General features: G+C 28.9%; 1 protein-coding gene across 4 annotated transcripts in view; it reads right to left on the bottom strand.

The window, feature by feature from the left end:
• Positions 1-966: 966 nt before the first annotated feature.
• The window catches only part of LOC129968673 (inositol-trisphosphate 3-kinase homolog), a 200,064-nt gene continuing 180,310 nt past the window's right edge, over positions 967-20,720 (bottom strand). For 3 of the 4 annotated variants that reach the window (XM_056082803.1, XM_056082804.1, XM_056082805.1), the window contains 9 exons: positions 5,338-5,589; positions 4,292-4,376; positions 4,020-4,166; positions 3,815-3,887; positions 3,251-3,386; positions 3,064-3,120; positions 2,739-2,912; positions 2,014-2,187; positions 967-1,759 (listed from right to left, as the gene is read on the bottom strand). In XM_056082803.1, the coding sequence (XP_055938778.1) occupies positions 1,712-1,759; positions 2,014-2,187; positions 2,739-2,912; positions 3,064-3,120; positions 3,251-3,386; positions 3,815-3,887; positions 4,020-4,166; positions 4,292-4,376; positions 5,338-5,589 (1,146 nt within the window). In that variant the 3' untranslated portion in view covers positions 967-1,711. Of the gene's footprint in view, positions 1,760-2,013; positions 2,188-2,738; positions 2,913-3,063; positions 3,121-3,250; positions 3,387-3,814; positions 3,888-4,019; positions 4,167-4,291; positions 4,377-5,337; positions 5,590-14,676; positions 15,088-20,720 lie in introns of those variants that run through there. The other variant, XM_056082802.1, reaches the window with a different exon arrangement.

The following is a 20,720-nucleotide window of genomic DNA, read 5'->3' as shown; positions in this document are numbered from 1 at the left end:
TGTTTAATAGTTTTTCTATTTTTATATGAAAATATATAAGTTTATTTACCTGCGATTTTAATTTATGGAACAAAAATAGCCTTTAGGTGTTTTTGAAAATTATTTAAAACATCTGAAGTTTTTCAGAAGCTACAAGATTTAAAATCGTTTGATGCCTATAATCCCATTTTAACTAAATTCAATTACAGATTGGATTTTTTATATCATATTTTATAAAGTTTTCTATTAAAATATTAAAGAAATATCTTTAACATGCATAAATTAAAATTCACTTTTATATAGTTATCTACAATCAATATATCATTTTTAGGCTAGATGCTATTTGTGATTTCTATTTTGCAAGATGCAAAAAGTGTTGGACTAGAGCAACTGAATGTAGTAGACTTAATTCTTTGGTAGAAGTTTTTCAGAAATGATTTTAGTTAAAAATTAATCTAAATGTTTTTCTTTGATAACTTCAGTTTATTTTTGCATAAAAAAAATTCTTTATACAATATTTTAAATGGAAGAGCAGCCAAGCTACTTAACATCAAATTTCAATAATTTTTTTAAAAATGTTTTAAATTATCTGCTACAACTATGCATTTAATTGTTTCAGTTACTATATTTATATTTGCATTCATTATGAGGAATTAAATATATTTTTGTTAGTATGCAAAATACTGCTGCTTTTTAATAAGAGGAAATTTTTTGGAAATAAAAGACAGATCAAATCTACAGTATTATTTTATGATCTAAAAGTTGGAGCCTTCTTATTGTAGAACTTTTTCTGACAACTTATAACATTTTAATATTAAAAAAGGAGAGAAGTTATAAATTGGACAAAAACTTTTCATCTTGAGCTATGTTAAATATATCCATTAGTATTAATGAAGAGGAATATGCATGTGTCTTAAAAATTTTCATAAATCAAAATTATATTAGTTTAATTATTCAGAGGCAATTACGAATGCAACATAACACAAATATGTGAGAAAAATTTATTACCTAATTATAATAAATAAGCTACAAAGTATTTACAAAAACAACATACAACAATCAAGCCTCAAATAAGTTGAGTCGTCAACATTAACAGTTTAACTTATGTACAGATTTTTCACAGATGGAAATCAATTATTTATCAGTCAGATTATTTAATACTGTTTCTTGTTCTTCACCAATAGTGCTCCATTTCATGGGATTTCTATTGTGGGAAACATATCAAACTGAGTCACAGATTCTAACAACATTTATTTTGGCACATATACAAAGAAAGGCATTTGTCATTTTGAAGAATGCAATAGAATTGAATTTTCGCATTCTCCCACATAACAATACTGATAATTACAATTTTTTTTTTTTTTTTTTTCTCTTTTTTCAATGGAAAGCTTAACAAGTCCTGAGGTTCCGAATGCAAAACTATGGAGATGTTGAAAAGCATATTCATCATTTTACATGGTCAACAGTAGGTAAATATTAGATAGGAAAAACACATTGATAAACAAATGGATTTCAGCAAATTTACAGCAGTGAGAAAATAGTATGAATATAAAAAGATGAATTATGCAGAATTTTTAGTACACAGAAAGCTAGGAACATCAAAAAATTTACAGGCATTTATGTAGTTGCCTATGATTTTTTTTAATTACAAAATTATGACTATATGAAAGTTCAGAAATTTAAAACATCTATAGAAATAAATGAACTAAATTTGAAGATCCTTCAAGTTTTTTTAACAAGCACTGCTTTTGTTTTTCACTTTTCCACTTTCCTTCAGAACCTAAAAATAAAAACAACTAATATTACTACATATAGAATACTTTCTAAGTGTTATAAAATGTTTTTGCATAAGTGAAACAATATCCATATATCATGAAATTACTTGATTTAAGAATCTGGAGTTGAAAATATTATTAATTTTTACTGAGCAATTACTTATTAAAGCACAGAAAATATTTCAAAGAACTTTTAAGAAAATGCTGAATAAAAAGTCTTTCACTATTAAATCATTTATAAAAATGAATAACAATTTACCATAATCAAATTATCCAGTCCTGTCAAGTAGCCATCTTCACGGTTTCCATGAGTCCATTTTGAACGATGGTCAACAGTAACACCTTCAGGAAGAGGTAATGTTTTGGCAAAATCAATCATCCAAGCACCAGCCCTTTTTCCATCGTGGATAATCAAAATGCTGCTACCAATCACCTAAGAATAAATTTATGTAAGTATAAAAACACTATCTTGCAAGTGACTCAATATATTTACTTAGAGACAAGTATAAATCTTCCTGGTTGTTTGTGAAGATATTAAAGAATGCAATTCATGCTGTCTCTAAGCAGCAACTAGTAGTCAGATTTATTGTGTGAATATATAATCCATAAAAGCAAGCTTAATACTATCTATGCTTTTATTTGATTATAAAAATTATAAATATGATAGACTAAACTTGATTGGCAAACACTATTCATATTAAATTAGAATGCAAAATATTGCTTTAGTTACAATATGTATATTCTTGATATATAGATGTAGAAAATATAAATTTATGATAATCCAAATGTCTTTGAATACCAGTAAATTAAAAATACTTTTATAGTAACTGAATATCTTATATTTTTAAAAAATATTTTTCCCATATATAAAAATTTTGCATTCAGACAAGCATGAAGGGCAAACATATAATATATATTTAGCACACACTACTGATATTTAAAACACACATCTGTATTTAAAACATGAATCATATGCCTACATACCTCATGTGTGCGAAAAAATGGAGACTTTTCTAATTTTGTCCTTAAGTTTTGTAGCCTTGCAACTAATTGCAGTCTGACTTTTTCACTTTCATTCAAGAACTGCCTCATAGTCTTGCAGATATCTTCCTTTGACCTTAACATTTTTAAATTTTTAGTTGGTTCTTCCCCATGCACCTAAAGAAGAAATGCTTATTTAAATTTTTGCTTATGAAATGTTTAATAAAATATCACAAATAATGATATAATGCAATTAAAATTTGTTGTCCAAATTTTAATTCAAAACAAGAGTTTTAAATTAAATTAAACAAGATGGTAATAAATTTACCTTAAATCCTTCTATCCTAAAGCCCAGCTCAGCTGATGAACTCAGGTTTTCTCTGAACTGAAAATAAAACAACAACAAATTATAATAATTGATTAGAAAATAAATTCCATTACAGCTAACTATGTTAGAAAATTTTGCAATATTATACACTTTTAATAATATTTTAAAACATAAGAATTAAACTTACTTGCATATACCTAAGCTTTGTAATAGCTTTTGTCTCAAGCTCTTCAGGTGTAGGAGCAGTAGGATCTACTTTAACCATTTTTTCATATAAATCGTTTCTGGCTTTTGTGTTTTCAACTTCTGATTCAAGGAATGTTCTAAAAGCAAAATATAAATTTAATATTGCAATTTTGTACAAATTTAAAATGAAAATTCTTAAAATTAAAGAAAAATACAAATGTATTTATGACATATAATAAGTACACAACTCATTATTTAAAATGGCATGAATTTTTTAAAAATAAATTTTACTTTAAAATTTGAAATTGCATGATGCTGATTATTTTCTAATTTCATTTGAAAAATTCCGCATGAGTTAAAAAACAATGATTGCAAATTGTATATGAAGCATGTGTAAAATCAAAAAAATCTTTTATTGCTATTTCATATCTGTTATAAATTATAAAAAATAATAACTAAGACTGAATAAAATTACATTTCCAACTTTATTGGTTATTAAAATAAAGTATAATAATATATAGATAAGATAGAAATAATAGATAAAAAGGACATGCTTAATGCTTACCTTGTTCCCATTTTGATATCCATGACTGCAGGATTTTTAAAATTGTATAATAGGTCTTGCATTTCGATAAAATCTGTATAAGTTGGTTAAAGAATTTCCTTCATTTCAATGAAAAAATTTACAATTTAGTAAAAAGTTCACAATTTAATAAATATGTAAATCAACAAATAAACAATAGTTCATCAAATTCAATGTGAAAGGATACATTCTCCGTTATACTGAACATCTTTGTAGAAATGAGGCACCATTGAAGCAAGAGTGTCTTTCATTAACTTTTGATAAGCCTCTATTTCGACCCGATCAGGAGAGCTTTTTTTCCATATTGTTCCTGGTCCAGCTGGTGCAAATGAACCTGAAATAATCATAAAATAGAGTATATCAGTGACAATTGATTTTTTCCCCTCCTCAAGTTGCTGTGTTCCATGTGCAAAAATTTATTCATTTTTATTAAGTTTGAAATGGAATTTTCAAACGTACCTTCATGACCCGATAGCTGCACCCAATTATTTAATCTATTCTTCAATAAAACATTGCTGGCAGGAGCAGTAAGATCAAGAGCATTCTGAAAAAGGAATAAAAAAAATGTAGCCGTCTATAAATAAAATAATTCACATATTCTTAACTAAAAATTTCATTAACACAAAAATATTCAAATTATGCTTCAGAATATTCATATGTTACAGAATGAACTCTGGTTATTCATTCATTAGGTCTAAAAGCAAGCTAGAATCGAAATTTTGTTTATCTAAGCCATTTAAATCATCTCTAAGTATTTTCATTATTTCAAGTAATATAATTTGATATTGCTTGAAATTGAAAAATTCAAATTTGAAACTTTGAAATTTCTCAGAAGTTGTTATTTTTGCACATTTGAAAATTCTTCACTATTTGGTTTTCTATTAACCACATAATTCATGCTGAATGTAGCAAGCATGTACACATGCACAAATGCAACATTTCACAATATTCCAATTGGGTTATATTGGTGATTTACTGAGCAATCTCTCTTGAATAAGGATGATCTATTCAAGAAGGATACAACATCACTTAAAAGCATATTACAATATAAAACTGAATGTTCTCATTGTATTGGATTTTTTGAATAGCAAATTAATCTACTCATTACTGTAAAAATTTCAACCAAACTAAAAATAAACAATTGATAAAATTTATCAAAATCTGCTTTGAAAGTATAAGCAAAAGTTACATGAAATAACTTATTAATTTACTGATTTTGCTTAGCTTATTTCGATTGATTAAATATAAATATAGAAAAAATTTAAACGATTACTGACTTTTTTAGTACAATGTTAAAGAACATTATTTCATTGCAAAAGGCTTTAATCTATAGCTCTCAAATCTTATTATTATATCATCTAGTAAGCATCTTATACATTTCAATGCAAGAATTAAATTTTCTAGTGTACTCATTAAAATGTTAAGATAAAAATGAAAAGTTCATACATCAATGCAATGCTTCTTTATAAAGGGGGAGTGGGACAAGAAATAACCGTCGCACTTACAAGCGCTAGAAGCTGCAGTAGTGTCAGGTGGTCGGGAACCGTTGTTCTCTGGGGTTCTCCATTGCCTTCGCTAACCTCCACATTGCCATTGCTCTTTGAGGAGACGCTTGCTTTGGAAGAACCAAACGCATTTCTGGCGAATTGGTGCACTCTACTCCGAGAATGGAGTTTCTTGGAAATCTCGCCCTCTTTCTCTTTGGGACGCAGAATGTTGGACAACTCTGCTGCTTGGCTATCAGCCTTTTTGGCTGCCTGCAAATAGAATTGCAGAAAAATATAAGCAAAGAAAAATCTTGCATAAATATATCGCACTTATATATTCAATGACGAAAAATCATTTCAAAATCATTTGAGTTTTCCGAAATATCGGCCGCGTTTCTAAAGAGGATTTCAAGCTATTGGTTATTGTAGCTGTTTTGAAGTTTTATCATATTTTATTTAATAATGATACAATTTACTCCTATTTTAGAGAGAAATCCAAGTATACCGAGATTCTATTATAAAGCAAAAATGGATGGATAAACAATGTGCATTTGTTTTTAGTCCATTCATCTCATTATAATTATAGCACTCGAAACAGATATCAGAGAGAAAATAGACACAAGCTAAAAATATTTTTTTTATAAATCTGATTATATATGAATTGAAAATGTTTTTCTCGCAATTCATTACTTTAGTATTTTAGGCTGAAAATGTTCAAGTTTCGCTTAAAGTAATAAAATATATATGATAGATGACACAGTATTTCGAGGGCATTTTAAAAAAAATAAAGCAAAGTATTCAAAATTTAAAATAAGTAAAACCACCTCGAGGTTGGAAGACACATTGAGAAATACTTATCAAAATCTGTCCTTGTTTTTGTTATTCTAAAATAAAAGGTTCAAGTCGCACAACAAGTAATGCAACGTCTTTGAAATGAATCAGAACACAAAGGGTAAAGTTATTGTATAACATAAAAACACGTGTTCCTTATTAGTCAGTTTAACATTCAAACCACATAGTATCTATTCAATGTAAATTGTTTCTTATCTACCTAAAAGGCGCTAATACATTCAAGGTTTATTCAAATTCAATAAATTTCCTTTGATTTCCAAATGATCAATTTAAAATTTTAACCCTTTTTAGAGGGCAAAGATTTCTTTTAGATATAAAATATAGATCTCTAATAAGTGGTTGTAGATCAGAAAGGGTTGACGCAGGAAAAGCGCCAGCTGGTATCGCTCGTTCTTTTATCTTTGTCAGTGAATGACGCCAAAGTGCTACTATGATTCTAAAGAATGACGTTCGCGAGTGTTATTCTGGATACTTTATCAGAACGGAATACGAATTTTAAAATGTCAGCAACACATTTAATTAGAACGCAAATGGTTTCTATTTCCAAAGTGAGTGCATAACATTGTTCTTATCGGTTGGTCTGCAGGAAGATTTTCAAGTAATCGAATTTAATGGGCATGTACTTAATACAAAATACGTTTTGCAAGTTGCATCGTACAACAGTTTATTTAATGTTAATATCACATGACGATGAAATCGAAATAGTTACCTTTTTGTCATGAAATCGTTGATGTTTTAATTAAACGATGCGATCTGAGTTAGTGCGATTGTTTTTGTCAGTTATAAAACTTTCCCTGATCAATAACTGATTAACAGAAGAAGTTATAAGAAGTTAATTCAAAAGAACAGATTTTAAAATTTGTCGTTTTTTCCGATCCTTAAAAGATTGCATGTCGTTTATACGTATAAATGAATGTATAATTATGCATATGCACTCATATATATAAGTACATCATGTATTAGCACTCATGCTAACTCAAAATATATATACATCAGAATCTAATTAATGCCAAAAATTTTCTTTATTTCATGGTTCGTGTTAGAAAAATATAGGCGCTGAAATTCTATTGTTATCCCATGCCTGAGCTCCACAAAGAAGTTCGCGGGCAAGTTATTTATAGTTTATGTATTTACGAAAGAAATATATTTTATTATCATAAACAGGCGAAAGACATTTCAAATCACATAAAAATCGGAGATCGCATTGAAAAAGATCTAGAATGAATAAACCATATATGGGAGATCTACACAAAATAAAAGTTATATATATATATATCTATAGTGCCAAGCTGCCTCGATTTGCAGCAGAAAAAAATAAATATTACTTATTCTAACCTAAATCAACTATGCCTTATAAGTACAGTCTTTTGTTTAACACGAAACTCAAATTATAGATGTATATATGGCTTAGCTTCATAAATGTTGAGTGAGTTCAAATTTTAATATGTTTTCGTAAATTATTCTTTATATATTTTACAGCATTCCGTAATTGGTAATGTTTGTACAAGAATACAGGTAAACGCCCTCTTCATCGGATTTGGTGTGAAACCAACACCATTGGCGCTGCTATGAAGTGATTGAAGACGACTATTCCGGGCCCCGTTTCCTTGGCCTCGTATGAGAGGCAAACCACTTCGCCAAAACGGGTTCTGCACCAGTTGATGGCTCTGACGTCCGTAAAAAAAGATTTATGGCATAAAAATGCTTTATCCAATTTCAAAAGAGACACGAATTGTTAACAGAGACGTACGTGAGCTGCTCACTAATGCATTCAACTGATGGAGGGGCCTTGGGGACGAACTGTAACGGTGTTCGGTTCCCACTCTCGATATCAACGGCCGAAGAAAATTTAATAAAAAGACTTGGATAGTACGTGTATAAAAAAGGCACACATTTTTTAATGCAATAGAAAAAATAAAGGAATTTAAAAATACTTTTAGAAACAATTAAAAAAAGTGCAAGTCATTGAAAAGTATGCATCCCATAGATTAAAGATCCAGAGTATTTAAAAACTTAAGTGATTAGAAGTCATCGATTAGATTAGTATGGTATTTCTAAGCCCCCTTGTAATAAATGGCGCCAGGGGTACCGATATCATTCGCGCCACTGTTTCAAGCCAATGCGTACAAGCTATCGCTTTTATATTCAAATTATCGAATAGTTTGTTTCATTGCAGTCTTTTCAGACATAACTCTTGAGATAATTCCAATTCTCTTCAAAGATAATGTTACTAAGAATTCTTCAATCGGTTCGTTCTCTCCCCTCTCCATTATACAGATAAAAACTTTTTCTTTACTTTACTGAGCACAGATTATCAGATAATTCTTTTCAGAACGTGTCGTTCGGAAAGTAAAAATAGGAAAAACTGAAAGATTAGCAAAAAAAAAAAAAAAAAAAGCTTTCAATGCACGTTTTTAACCAGATCTTTCAGAAAACAATGGTCGGTACTTGTAATATCTCTCTCCTCCCCCTTTAAGCAGATTAACCGCAAATTATCAGTCAGAATCATATGACGCATAAGAAAACGGATAACCACTTCCGAGTCATCCAGTTTTAACCGAAATGCACATTTCCGACATTCGAAAAGGAACAAAAAGCATTCCCATGTCAAATGTGATTTTTGATATTAACTAATTCTCAAAATCTCTATTTACGCTTTAGATAATTCCATGAAATGCAAAAGCATTTATTTTCAATAAGTTTGGGAAATTTTGTTAATAAAATAAAGGAAGCTGTATAAAAAATATGTACACGCACTAAGTTTTGCATTTATTAAAATAATGCATCATAAATAGGAAATACATATAAAAATATTAATAAAATGTGAATTGAAAAGAATTAAAAATTATAAACATAAATAGATAAAGAAGCCTTTTGTTACTCTCGCATCACTAAGTGCCATTGGGGACGCATATTCTAGTTTGAGGACGACTGCATCAAATGAAACTGGCTTGTAAAACCACATTTTCTGATAAGATCTACAAGTAATTCGATTTGTTCCCATATCTTCAAATCAATATGGTAACGAATCGAAACCAAAAAAACAATGTAATATCTTCAATGCATGAACGGAATACATTATCTTTCCACAAATCAAAAGTGAAGACTTAATCCCCACTATCTAGATACTGGATACTACAAAAGAGACAAACAAGTCCTTAAAATGTTGAAATGTGCATTTTGATGGTCAAATGCATTGTGAGATGTGAAACCGGGTTCAACCAGGATGCCTTCCACCATGTTTAATTGTTGCCTTCTTGCTATGGATCAGTGAACCCAGTTAGGTTACAAGGTTAGTTATTTCTGGGTCAAACGCAATATCAATTTAAATGAATGTCTACAAACACAGCTTCTGCACTTCCTGAACCACACAATCAGAATATTAAAATATTTGCAACATGTTTTAAGGTATTTGATGTTTCCAAACAACACTGATGAATTAAAAAGATAGAGTTCCGAGTCAGGTACAATATGGGTTAAGTAAATAACCAAAAGCATAAAACTTGTTTATGTTATTTTTTTAATATGGTTTCATAAATCAAACATATTGAAATTAGCATTCACATTTTGATTAATAATGGGATATATATATATCCCATTAACCTTTTAAAATTAGTTTTAGTTCTTATTAAAAGTAGTTTTTTTTATGACTATCATATCTCCACCTCTGGCTTAATCATCTGGGGAAAAAATGATTCGAATAAATTTATCTTATTTAAAATCTATTCTCCTTTGAAATGAAGAGAAAAACATTTTTAAAAATTTGCAGTCAAAAGGGATAATTAAGAAAACTATGTTCCGACAGCAATTTTAAACAATTCCACAGCTATTTCAATAGCAAAAATTTTAATTCAAGAAATAAAAAAAAATAATAACGCTCTTTGAAGAGGCAAAGGGATTTTTCAAAAACTGACGACTGATTACCTTGAAAATTGTTTCAACAATTTGTACACAAATTTCAAACTTTCTACACTTTAAAATAAAATGTTCTGGTATTTAATATTACTTTTAAGCAGTGTGTTTTTAGCTATTATTATTTAAATCAAGGATGCCATATTATCAAATCAAATTTTTCATAATTTTTACTAAAATTTAAAAATTGTATGTAATGAAGATCAAACTAACTTCCAATCTCTCGAGTTAAATTTCTTATAATTTTTATTTAATTTTCATGTAAAAGGACCAACACCAAAATGGAGCCAAAAATTTGAAAAAAAAAAAAAAAAAAAAAAAAGCTACAAGATTTTGTGCAAATTATTGTTAACAGCCATTAAACAAGTTCGATCGAGGAGGATATACAAATGTCAGAGTTCGCACACATAATAGGACAATCTTTATTTTTGGAGGAAACTAATTATGAAGAATCTGTCATTTTGATTTGATGCTTTCAAAAAGCTCGCCTTTCTCAGCCCTTTCATCTGAGCAGGTAAAGTAATGTAGGATATTGATTACAAAAACAAAAGTACTACTACAAGAACTGCTGTCAAGAATAGTGGGTAGATTGCGGAAAGCGTAACAAGAAAACGGGAAAAAAAAGGCACGATTCCTTTTGTGATCTATTATGGATGAAGACTATTCATGATACAGAGGTAAAATGAATTGGAAAATGTAAACATCACGACTCGCCTTTGGAAACTAAAAAGGATTTTCTTTATTTTTATTATCATTTAAAGCGCGTGCGGTACGGGTAAGAAGAATATATGCACGGAAAGAAGATTCTGGCTCATAATAAAAATTGAAATAACAAAAGGCGGGAAGTTTATTCGAAAAGTTACATGTTATTGGAAAAAAGGATTCAAGAACTGATTTCAGATATTCAAGTAATAAAACTGCTTTTGGAATGCTTCTCAAGCTTTTAATAAATCAGAAATACACTAAAGAAAATATTTTTAATTTAATATCTGGCAACGAATTTCAAATATAATTTCGAATTTCTAAATTCATAATACTGTAAATTTTAACCTCACAAACTACAATAAATATCACACACACATTGTGGCCTGTAAATACCTAGGAAATTTAAAATAGTAATTTGAAGAATGAAATATGACTTACAGAGACGTAACCAAAACCAAACATTTTGAAGCCTAATACACTCCGTAGTGCAGAAAAAAATGAAACAAATTACAATAATTACAAATTCAAAATTATATGTTTTTTAAAAAAATATTTAGTATTCTGTTCACAAAAGTTCTTCCACGTTGCAAAGAAAGATGCAATTGCAAGACTGGGATCGGAGATCTAAACATAGCGGGCACAGAGCCAATGAGTTTCGGGGCAACTTGTCTAGTCAATTCTGGTTCAATGTTTCCAATTCCTCGAACATGAACTCTTCCAAATAAAACGAACCCCCTTTTAGAAATGAAAGTAAAACAGCCTGTCAACATTTTTGAATTCTCATTATCCCGTTTAAAGTTCTGCAAAAATTGGCTGTTGATGGGTTTACACAAATAAATGGAGCTTGCGTTTGCTAGTTTTGTCTTGAGGTGTTGAAATTGGAATAACTCGCTGAACATATCTTGAAATCACTGCTAACCTCGCCAGTTTTTAAATCACATGAAAACCCAATCAGTTACAGAAATTAAATATATTTTCGTATTTATCATTAATAGCAAGTTTTCAAAACTGGAATAAGTTACTGTAATTTCGGATAATTACCTGAAACATTTGAAATATTTCTTTCAATATGTATTTATTTTGAGTTTAAAAATCTCCTAATTAGGAAATATTTCCTGCAATAGAACCATCGTGTTTTCACCGATTTATTTAATTTTAAGAACTACATAACATTTTATAAAATTATCATTCGATTTATGGTAGTAAATGAAAGTTAAAACGATTACAATTTTTGCACAGGCGTGACACAGAACAAAGCAGTTCCAATATAGCCGAATATTCATTAGCTATTGTCATTTACATCGCATGATTTTATTATGCAGTAATATGAATGCGCATTTCAAAACACTTTTACAACCAAAAATTTCACTGCTAAAATCTATAATTTCGAGATATCCGTTATTTGAGCAAGTAAACCTTTTTTTTTTTTTTGATACAGAGTTCAAGATTGTGATGGAATAGTATAATTTAAAGTGAAATTTTTGTATGATAACTAGAATAAGCTTTAGAACAATTTTCTTGAACAAATGAAGTAGATACCAATAAATATAATATTATAAAAGTTCGTCAGGTATTTTGTTGCATATTTCATAAATGAAATTTTTATGCTTTATGGGAATTTCAATATTATTTCATCAAAAGCTTCATCAACTGAAAATCAAGTAGTTTAACATATTAGAAACATTCTGTCCTAAATGAATGTAATATCTTCCAATAAAAAACATTCGCATTGTTTGTATTCAGAATAAAATGGAACCTATTAAAATTCTACACGCTGCATATTTCAGCCCACAGAATCGTAACTCTAGATGCACGTTTAACAATGAGATTATAGTTCTATATCTCCAGCTCATTAAATATTCAAAACGGAAGTCAAAGACGCGCGAGTATTTTATCCAAAATGCGTTCAACGTCAAACACAACCTTGAAAACAAAAACGCATCGGTTGCTAGCTAACAGAGCGTTTGATATGAATTGAATTAAATATTTACCAAACGATTTACAAATTCATGCTGTTCTACACAAAATTTTGCGTTATCATGGTATTAAATAAGGGATCTAAAGTAAAATCAACTGCATTTTTTAATACATTGATGGGAGACTCGTTTTATGATCTAAGCGAAGATAATACAAACCACACGATTATTGATTAATTCGTATATCAGTTTTTATTAATATCTTAAAAGCACACGTGGGTTCTTTTTATAATATAATTCGATAACAAACGTTTCAAAATGAACTATCGTATAAGGTATGTATTTACAGGTTATATAATAGCTCATAAAATGTATAACTACTCGTTAAAAGTTCGATTTTTATCGAGAAAAAAAAATAAAAAGAATACAAGAATAAGAAAGAATACAGTTAGAAAAGAAAGAAATACAGAAAGCTAAAGAATACAAGTTCACGTTTTCACGCAACTGTTACAATCATTTCGTCATTCAGTGATATTCCATGTAATTTATTATCAAATATATTTATTTAACTTAGTTTTCAATTTACTATAAAATAAAAGAAACATTCCGCGCAACACTTAGCAACAATGTTCAGATAAATCAATCAAATGAAACAAAAAGAAGTTAAGATTGTGACAAATAACTTTGACCGTAGTACTCACCAAACACAAAAAGCAATAAATAAACAGGGAGTTGTCCAGTGTTATTCTTCTTGACAAACGACGAAGAAATGCAATTTAGTAACTAATTAGAAGAACTAATTTTATTTCATTTGTACCTGCATTAAAAATAACACCGGATTCGATCAACGGAAAAGGATTTTGTCATTCGCGCACGAGTTAATCATTTTCGCAACATACTAGAAATTTCGCAAGTCTAATGCATTTTTTTAATTCCAAAATTTAAAATTTAGTTCCTTATGTGAATTATACTAAAATGAATTACTTCACAGTTTTAGAATATGATTTCAATAAACATGCAATACTAAACCTGTATGGGTGTAGCAGATGAGAACGCAACTATAAGTAAATGCAAAATCTGGTACGAAATAAAACAAGAATTTCATACGCATATTGAAGTAAGCCTGTTTTTTTTTTATGCTGTATATCATGACCAAATGCTTTGTTCTTAAATAATTAAAGAAAAAGACGGTAATTCATTCCTCAACTAATTTTAAAATCAATAAAAATTCAATTTTTTCCCAAACAGTAAATAGCAATTACATATATTTAAGAATTTGCAGATAACGGTTATGCTTTCTAAAATTAATAATAACTTTTTCACACGAAAAATGGCTAAACGTTAAAAATGACTACTTTTTTTTACAAAGTTTAAGGCAAAAAGTTTGTGCAAAATTAATATCATATATTATTAACAAATGTTTTTTTTTCGTTAGTACTCAAAATTTAAGCAAATTATGAACTGCAACTTAATAAATAAATATAAAAAAAACGAACTGTCGCCTTTAATGTCATCTTAACATTAACATTAACATTGCAGACATCTATATTCTTAATAAATCTAACTAAATTTTAAATATAAATAACTAAATTTCAGTTTTTATGCATTCGTTTGACGGTTCAGCTAACAAATGGAATGATAAGTATTAATACAAAAGAAATTTCTAGTGATAAAATTTTGTAAATTTATATAAAAAATATTTACTAGTTATCCTCTTTCCATTTAAAATTATCATAGTAGAAATCTTGAAGGATCTTTTTGGGAGTATAAGTTCATATAATAACACCAATTCAATCTACAGGCAAACATTAAAGCTACAATATAACGGCTCATAAATATAAACAAATATAATTTTCTTAAACAGCTGTAATATTCAACTTAGACTGTTCATAGAATTTTCTTCACTCGAATCTCACTCATTCGGATCATGCCAGAAAAAATATCAAACACAAAAATTAAAAATTGCACTCACCAACTCTCTAGAAGTGCAGCCAAATTTCATTTTAAGGTCATTCCACTGTTTAATAGCAATTTCTAAATCGGCACTGTCAAAGATCTTCATCGAGCAATCCGAAGATTTGCACATAGCTTTCAAATTTGACAAGGGAATCCACCTCTACTCCACACAGTCCAGGCCACGCCAGACACAACAACTTTTATTCCCGGGTGTAGTAGTTCACAAGACAAGAAAAAAAAAAGTATGCACTTAATATTCGAAGCTCTACTCTTTCCTTCTTGCAGCACGGATAAGTGTCCTTCCCCAAAATGTTAACTTCTAAGCAGGAGATAAAAAGCTATGATCTCTACACATAATCTCTTGCGTTGGTTTCGAGTTCTACCACCAATATGCCGGAGCTAAGTCGGTCAGGGATGGTAAGGGTTGCTGGTATTTTCCTCTCCGATTTGCGTCGCCAAGTGCCAAGCGCGCCAAAGTTTTTTTCCGTTTTAGAGGAAGATTTGGCTGGTTCTTAGTATGCTGTTCTTAGTATTTCTACCCTGCCGGAAAATGCGGATTTTTTTCGTGTGACGCGAATTTACCGTTGCGTCGCGAAAAGTGCTTTTTATTGTTGGATCTGTGTATCTTAGAATTAGTAATCGATAGAATTTCAGCACGTAAGTGATATGAATAAATAATGTGCCGACACCTGTGCAATGCACACTGTTACGTCATTTTCTTACAAATGAAAAGTAAACGGAGAAATTCTTATCCGTACCTGTAATTTTTTAAAAATTTTTGCAAGGATGACTCATTACAATTTTTTTAAATAAATTTTTTGAAATAATTTTGCTACTTGGAAATATTTTAGTACTATAAAGAAAGATACATAATAGTATTTATCCGGCATAATACTAATGATATTCATGGCTTAATACGAAAGACATAATACTATTGGTATTCATATCTTAATACTAAAGGCATAATACTTATGATATTCATGACTTAATACTTAAGACATAATATTAATGATATTCCCGATTTAATACTAAAGGCATAATACTAATGATATTCATACATAATATTAATGATATTCAGGCCTTAATATTAAAGGCATAATACCAGTAATATTCATGGTTTAGTACTAAAGGCATATTACTAAATAGTGTTATGCCTTTATGCATAAAACTAATATGATATGGCATAAAACTAATGGTATGGCATAATACTAATGATATTCACAGAACTCTGACAGTTAAATATTCATCATAAAGCTTTCTAATTATTCTATGATGAAAGAAGTCTATGTTTGGATTTAGAAAGTATATATTTCAAAAAGAGTAACTATGGCCCAAATTTCCGTTTTCCGTTCGCTCTTTTAAATATCTTCCGATTTGTTTTATTGTTGAAAAAGGAAATATATCAATCCAGTTTTCTATTTAATTAAAAGATGATATCTATGGTTCAATTTTCTGTTTTCTTTGCACTCTTTTAATATTTTGTCTTTTTGTAGTTTGTAAAAGTATTTTAATATTTTTAAAAAATACAAATCAGATTATCAGTATAATAGAGGATGTCTTTAATAAATTAAATCAGGAAATTTATTAGATTTCTGTTCAATAAATAAAACACATTATCTTAACTCTTAAGTCAATAATATCTTTAATTAATTCAAATCTACACAGAATAAACAATTCGAACTATAAAATTTTCTTAATATAAAGAACAAATATCTATTAGCTATAAGGTCAATGGATGTGTAATTCCATTAAAATAATAGGAAAACATTTTTTTTCAAGGAAATTCATTTAATATTTTTTAAAATTCCAGAAAACAAGTTCTTTTTAGTATTCATTAAACTTGAATATGTTTTCTTAATCAAAAATAAGGAGGTCAAAGAAAAATAATAAAAGCATGAGTGTTTGACAGAAATACTTTGAATAAATATTTTTATTAAAAATATAGGAATTTTGTTTCATGTTGTATTCATTTGTTTTCGATGTCTTTTAAGATTTTAAGATTTAAGATTTTAATTTCAGTTTCATATCAACATAATAATGTTAGTCAGTTGTTATACTATCTGCAAATTGTGATCTGGTATGAATTATGAAAAAAAAGAAAAAAGATATAAAAACGTTCAAAATGCTCTATTTTACTCTTAGAAATAGAGTTACCAAATCTGGCACGTGGTTATTTCTTGGGTAGCAGGAACAAAGGATTTCTTAAAATATTAATTAGATTTTTTAGTTAAAAATTGATCGAAATGTTCAGAATTTCCGCAAATAACTTTGGAGTATAGTATTGAAGCTATTTTACCGAATTTTAAAATTTAAAAAAAAGCCTTTTTTTGTGATACTGGTTTTATTTCCATATATATTTTTAACTAATTAAAAAATATTTTTGAGTACATTTTACATCATAACTATTCATCATTTTGATAACTGAATTTCTACAGATGAGCATTATCGTTACTATAATTGAAAATGAAGATTTAAAAATAAAAAATAATAAAGATAAAATTGGCGAAACAAATCAAAAACATTATATTATGATATTTTAAACTAGAGATTCGAATCTCCTTTATTTATTTATTTATCTTTAGTATTATTTTGATTTACTACTATTCAAAATAATACTAATTTTCGAACAAAACAAAATAATAATTTTCAAATTTTTAATATAATAATAAAAGTGCGTTTTTAAAACTTTTTTAAAATGTCATTATTTTCAATATATTTCGTAATTCATCGTGATAAATAAACGTAATCATTTTATCAATATTATTTTTATCCTGAAATTCACCACTATAAGCCACCTTTTGTACGAATCTTTATTTAAAATTAATCAATCAAATGAACGATAATTATGCTGAAAGAATATAAAAATATTTCAGAGTCATCCGAAACATAAAACTGTATAAAAGAAATCAAAATTATAATACATAAAAAGAGAAAAATATCGATTATTATAGACAATCGTTATAAATATGAAAGAAGTCAAGTTAAATAAAAGCAAAAAAAAAAAAAAAAAAAAAAAAAAGGAAAAGAGAAAATTAAAAAGATCCAAAACTTTGCAATATAAGGCACTTGTTAAAAATTACCCTATATTGCTGAATATAAAAAGTGAAACTTAATATAAAATTATATGAAAAAATAAATCGAAATTTTAAGGAAATACCCTTATTACTCTGAAGAGTCTAACAAGAGCAATTTTTTTTTCTCTTTCCGTTCGAAGAGAATTGAATTGACAATAACGAAGTGAATTGTTCCTTCATAACTTATTTCCCGGACGATTCCTCAATTTGTGTCAAATTTATTTAAGCGATCGATCACAGTTTTCGGTACTTCAAACACGAGGTCAAAGAAACAGGGAAATATGATTGTTAACAGTTGAAAGATATTCCATCATTTTTAGATTATCGATCAAATTAGTATATTTTTCAAAATTCTTTATATTTATCTGAGATATTTACCCCTACATCATTTATTGGTGTTGTTTTTAAAGCATATTTTGCATTTAATTTCAGATTTTTTATGTATTGAATCCAATTATTTTAAGCGTTCAGTGAAAAGATAAATTTTATGTTCTTATAAAGGTCCATATACTGTTCATCGCATCATATTATATAATAGTGTTGCTAAGGTGAAGTTTAATATATTCAACAATGGAGTAACTGGACAAGATTCCGAACACTTTCCGCAAGCAAATGAGAGTGTCTGGGCCCTTAGAAAATTAAAGTTATTGCTACTTTTCAATAATTGTAAAAATATTTCACTTATGTCAGGTCGACATTTTTTTAATATTTAATTTTCAAGTCAATGTTATTTTTATATTTAATTTTTTAAGCTATCAATTTGTTATATAATTTTTAAAAATTACAACTGCAATTTTTAATTGATGATAATTACAAAAAAAATATTTTTTAAATACCAAATTGATAATTTAAAAAAATTAAATATAAAAATAATATTGAATAAAAAATTAAATTTTAAAAAAGACAAAATATTATCACGGCGTTTATTAAGACGAGTAATCACTTTTTTTAACACTGTTAGTTATTTACGTTTACGGGCCTTATAATTTAAAAGGAATAATGAAATAATTCAGTATTTATTTAATTTATATTTAAATTTTTGTTAAAAATTACAATATTTTGCGAATAATTTAATTTTTTATTGCGAGTTTTCTCTTTTGGAAAAGTATAAATTACTTTTCAAAATCCAGTTCAAACCAAAGAATTCTCAACTTACACTATTGCTAGGTTTTGCTATTTTTTTCGTCCAGTAAAATTCTTTGAGAAAATTTTTTTGATTTTAATTTTGAAAATGAATATTTGGCATTAGCCATGGAGACAAAAATGGTTAAAAACACGCCAAAGCTGTATTCACTCGCTAAATAGCTTAGTACATCCATAGAATTCCAAACAGACGTAAGATTTTTTTTTTTCTACTTCGTCTATAGAACGTAATCTAAAACTAAGGATTTTTTTCTTTCAAAGAAACATAACTTTTTTATACAAATATTTTAAGTAGGTCTTCATTTATATTTTCTTCCTAAAAGATAGAACAACAAAAGTGTCTGTATTGCTACCACTACTCGAGTATAGGTCCTTTAAGACCGTGAGTCTCCGGCATTTTGCCAATCCTGCCGCCTTATTGATCGAGCCATCGCATTTCTCTTATACCAAACAGGGATAGTTTATTAGTCAGTTTCTGGTTTTTAGTATATCAGTCAACTTATTTTTTTACCAATAATTCTTAAGCAAGAATAGCAGGAGAGTATAAGACCTCTGCCAAGACAATTTGCATGGTTGGTATGAAAGTTCAACTAGTAATAATGTCTCTAAACAAATATTAATTATATGAGAAGAGAATCGTCAACTTCTGAAGTAGAATTCTTGTTACCCGATTAATAATTAAATTTTCGTTTGTTGAAAAGAAATAAAGGTTGATGGCTTAATGATTTGCGAGTGGGGTGACGGTTAAAGTTACATAAACTGTAAAATCGTGGCACAAAGTACAAAGATTAATCTAAATCAGATGATAAAATCTGATGGAGTTTCTAAGTAGAAAAAAAAACTCATTGATATTATCAATAAACCTGAAGTGCAATTGAAGTTACTTGAAAATAAAGCAATGCGTTGAAAGTAATAATATTATATGAGGGTGTGGAAAACACGTGTAGCAGAGTCACATTATAGCATTAAAAAATCTTCCTTCAAATAACAAATGATGAGGTACGATCTTTGTATGTCCAATAAGCTGTGGTGTAACAGGGGTAAGGATAATATGTCGCGTTTTACATTCCATTCGTCATCAGTGGCAAAGTAAAGAATGTCCCAAAATTAGCGCAAGATTTGAATCTACCACCATTCGTGCAGTAAAGTGTTGGCATTGATTGCAGAAATGTATTTTTAACAGGGTTGCGTTACATTTGGGACGCCCTTTAAAATAAAATAACGACCAATTCGTGCTATTAATTTTCCTTTCTGTTCCGACTTTAAAAATGCACTAACATTTTGTCCCGATGGCGCCCTTCTCACGTGGCTCTCATGCATACCCGCTCCCCCCATTCCACTCCCAGTTTTAAAGACTCTGTGCCGGAGTCCTGGCATAGGGGTAGCGCGTCTTCCCCGTGACCTGGGCGCCCTGTGTTCGAGTCCCAGTTTGAGCATGGTTGTTCTTCCGTTGTTCTATCTTTGAGATGTGTGAATGTGCCTTCCTGTAAAAAGGAGTTGTGCAAGCGAATGAGTGATGTGTGAGTAGCAAAGTTGTACTCTTGGCCCTAGTTGGCGCTACTAAAAAAAAACAAGAGTCGCTCCCCCACCGGCTTAAATCGCTGTCTTCGTAACAGCGGCTTCTCCATGGCAAGTGCCAACAATGTGCTTCGTGCACAGTGTTGGGGTGAAATGCCGTACCAAATGTCCATGGCAAGTGCCATAAGAAACAACAAACAAAGACCCTGTCAATTTACAGACAGTTAGAACAGAGTCACTTTTTATAATATTCAAAGAATGCCAATTTGGTGCAAGGAGCATAATTGTAAGTAGTTTATTCCATGTTTCAAGATTTTTCTGAATT

This window comes from Argiope bruennichi, chromosome 5, assembly GCF_947563725.1.
Source record: "Argiope bruennichi chromosome 5, qqArgBrue1.1, whole genome shotgun sequence".
NCBI lineage: Eukaryota > Metazoa > Arthropoda > Arachnida > Araneae > Araneidae > Argiope > Argiope bruennichi.
The sequence above is the reverse complement of the archived record's forward strand: the minus strand, read 5'-3'. Positions and strand labels throughout refer to the sequence as shown.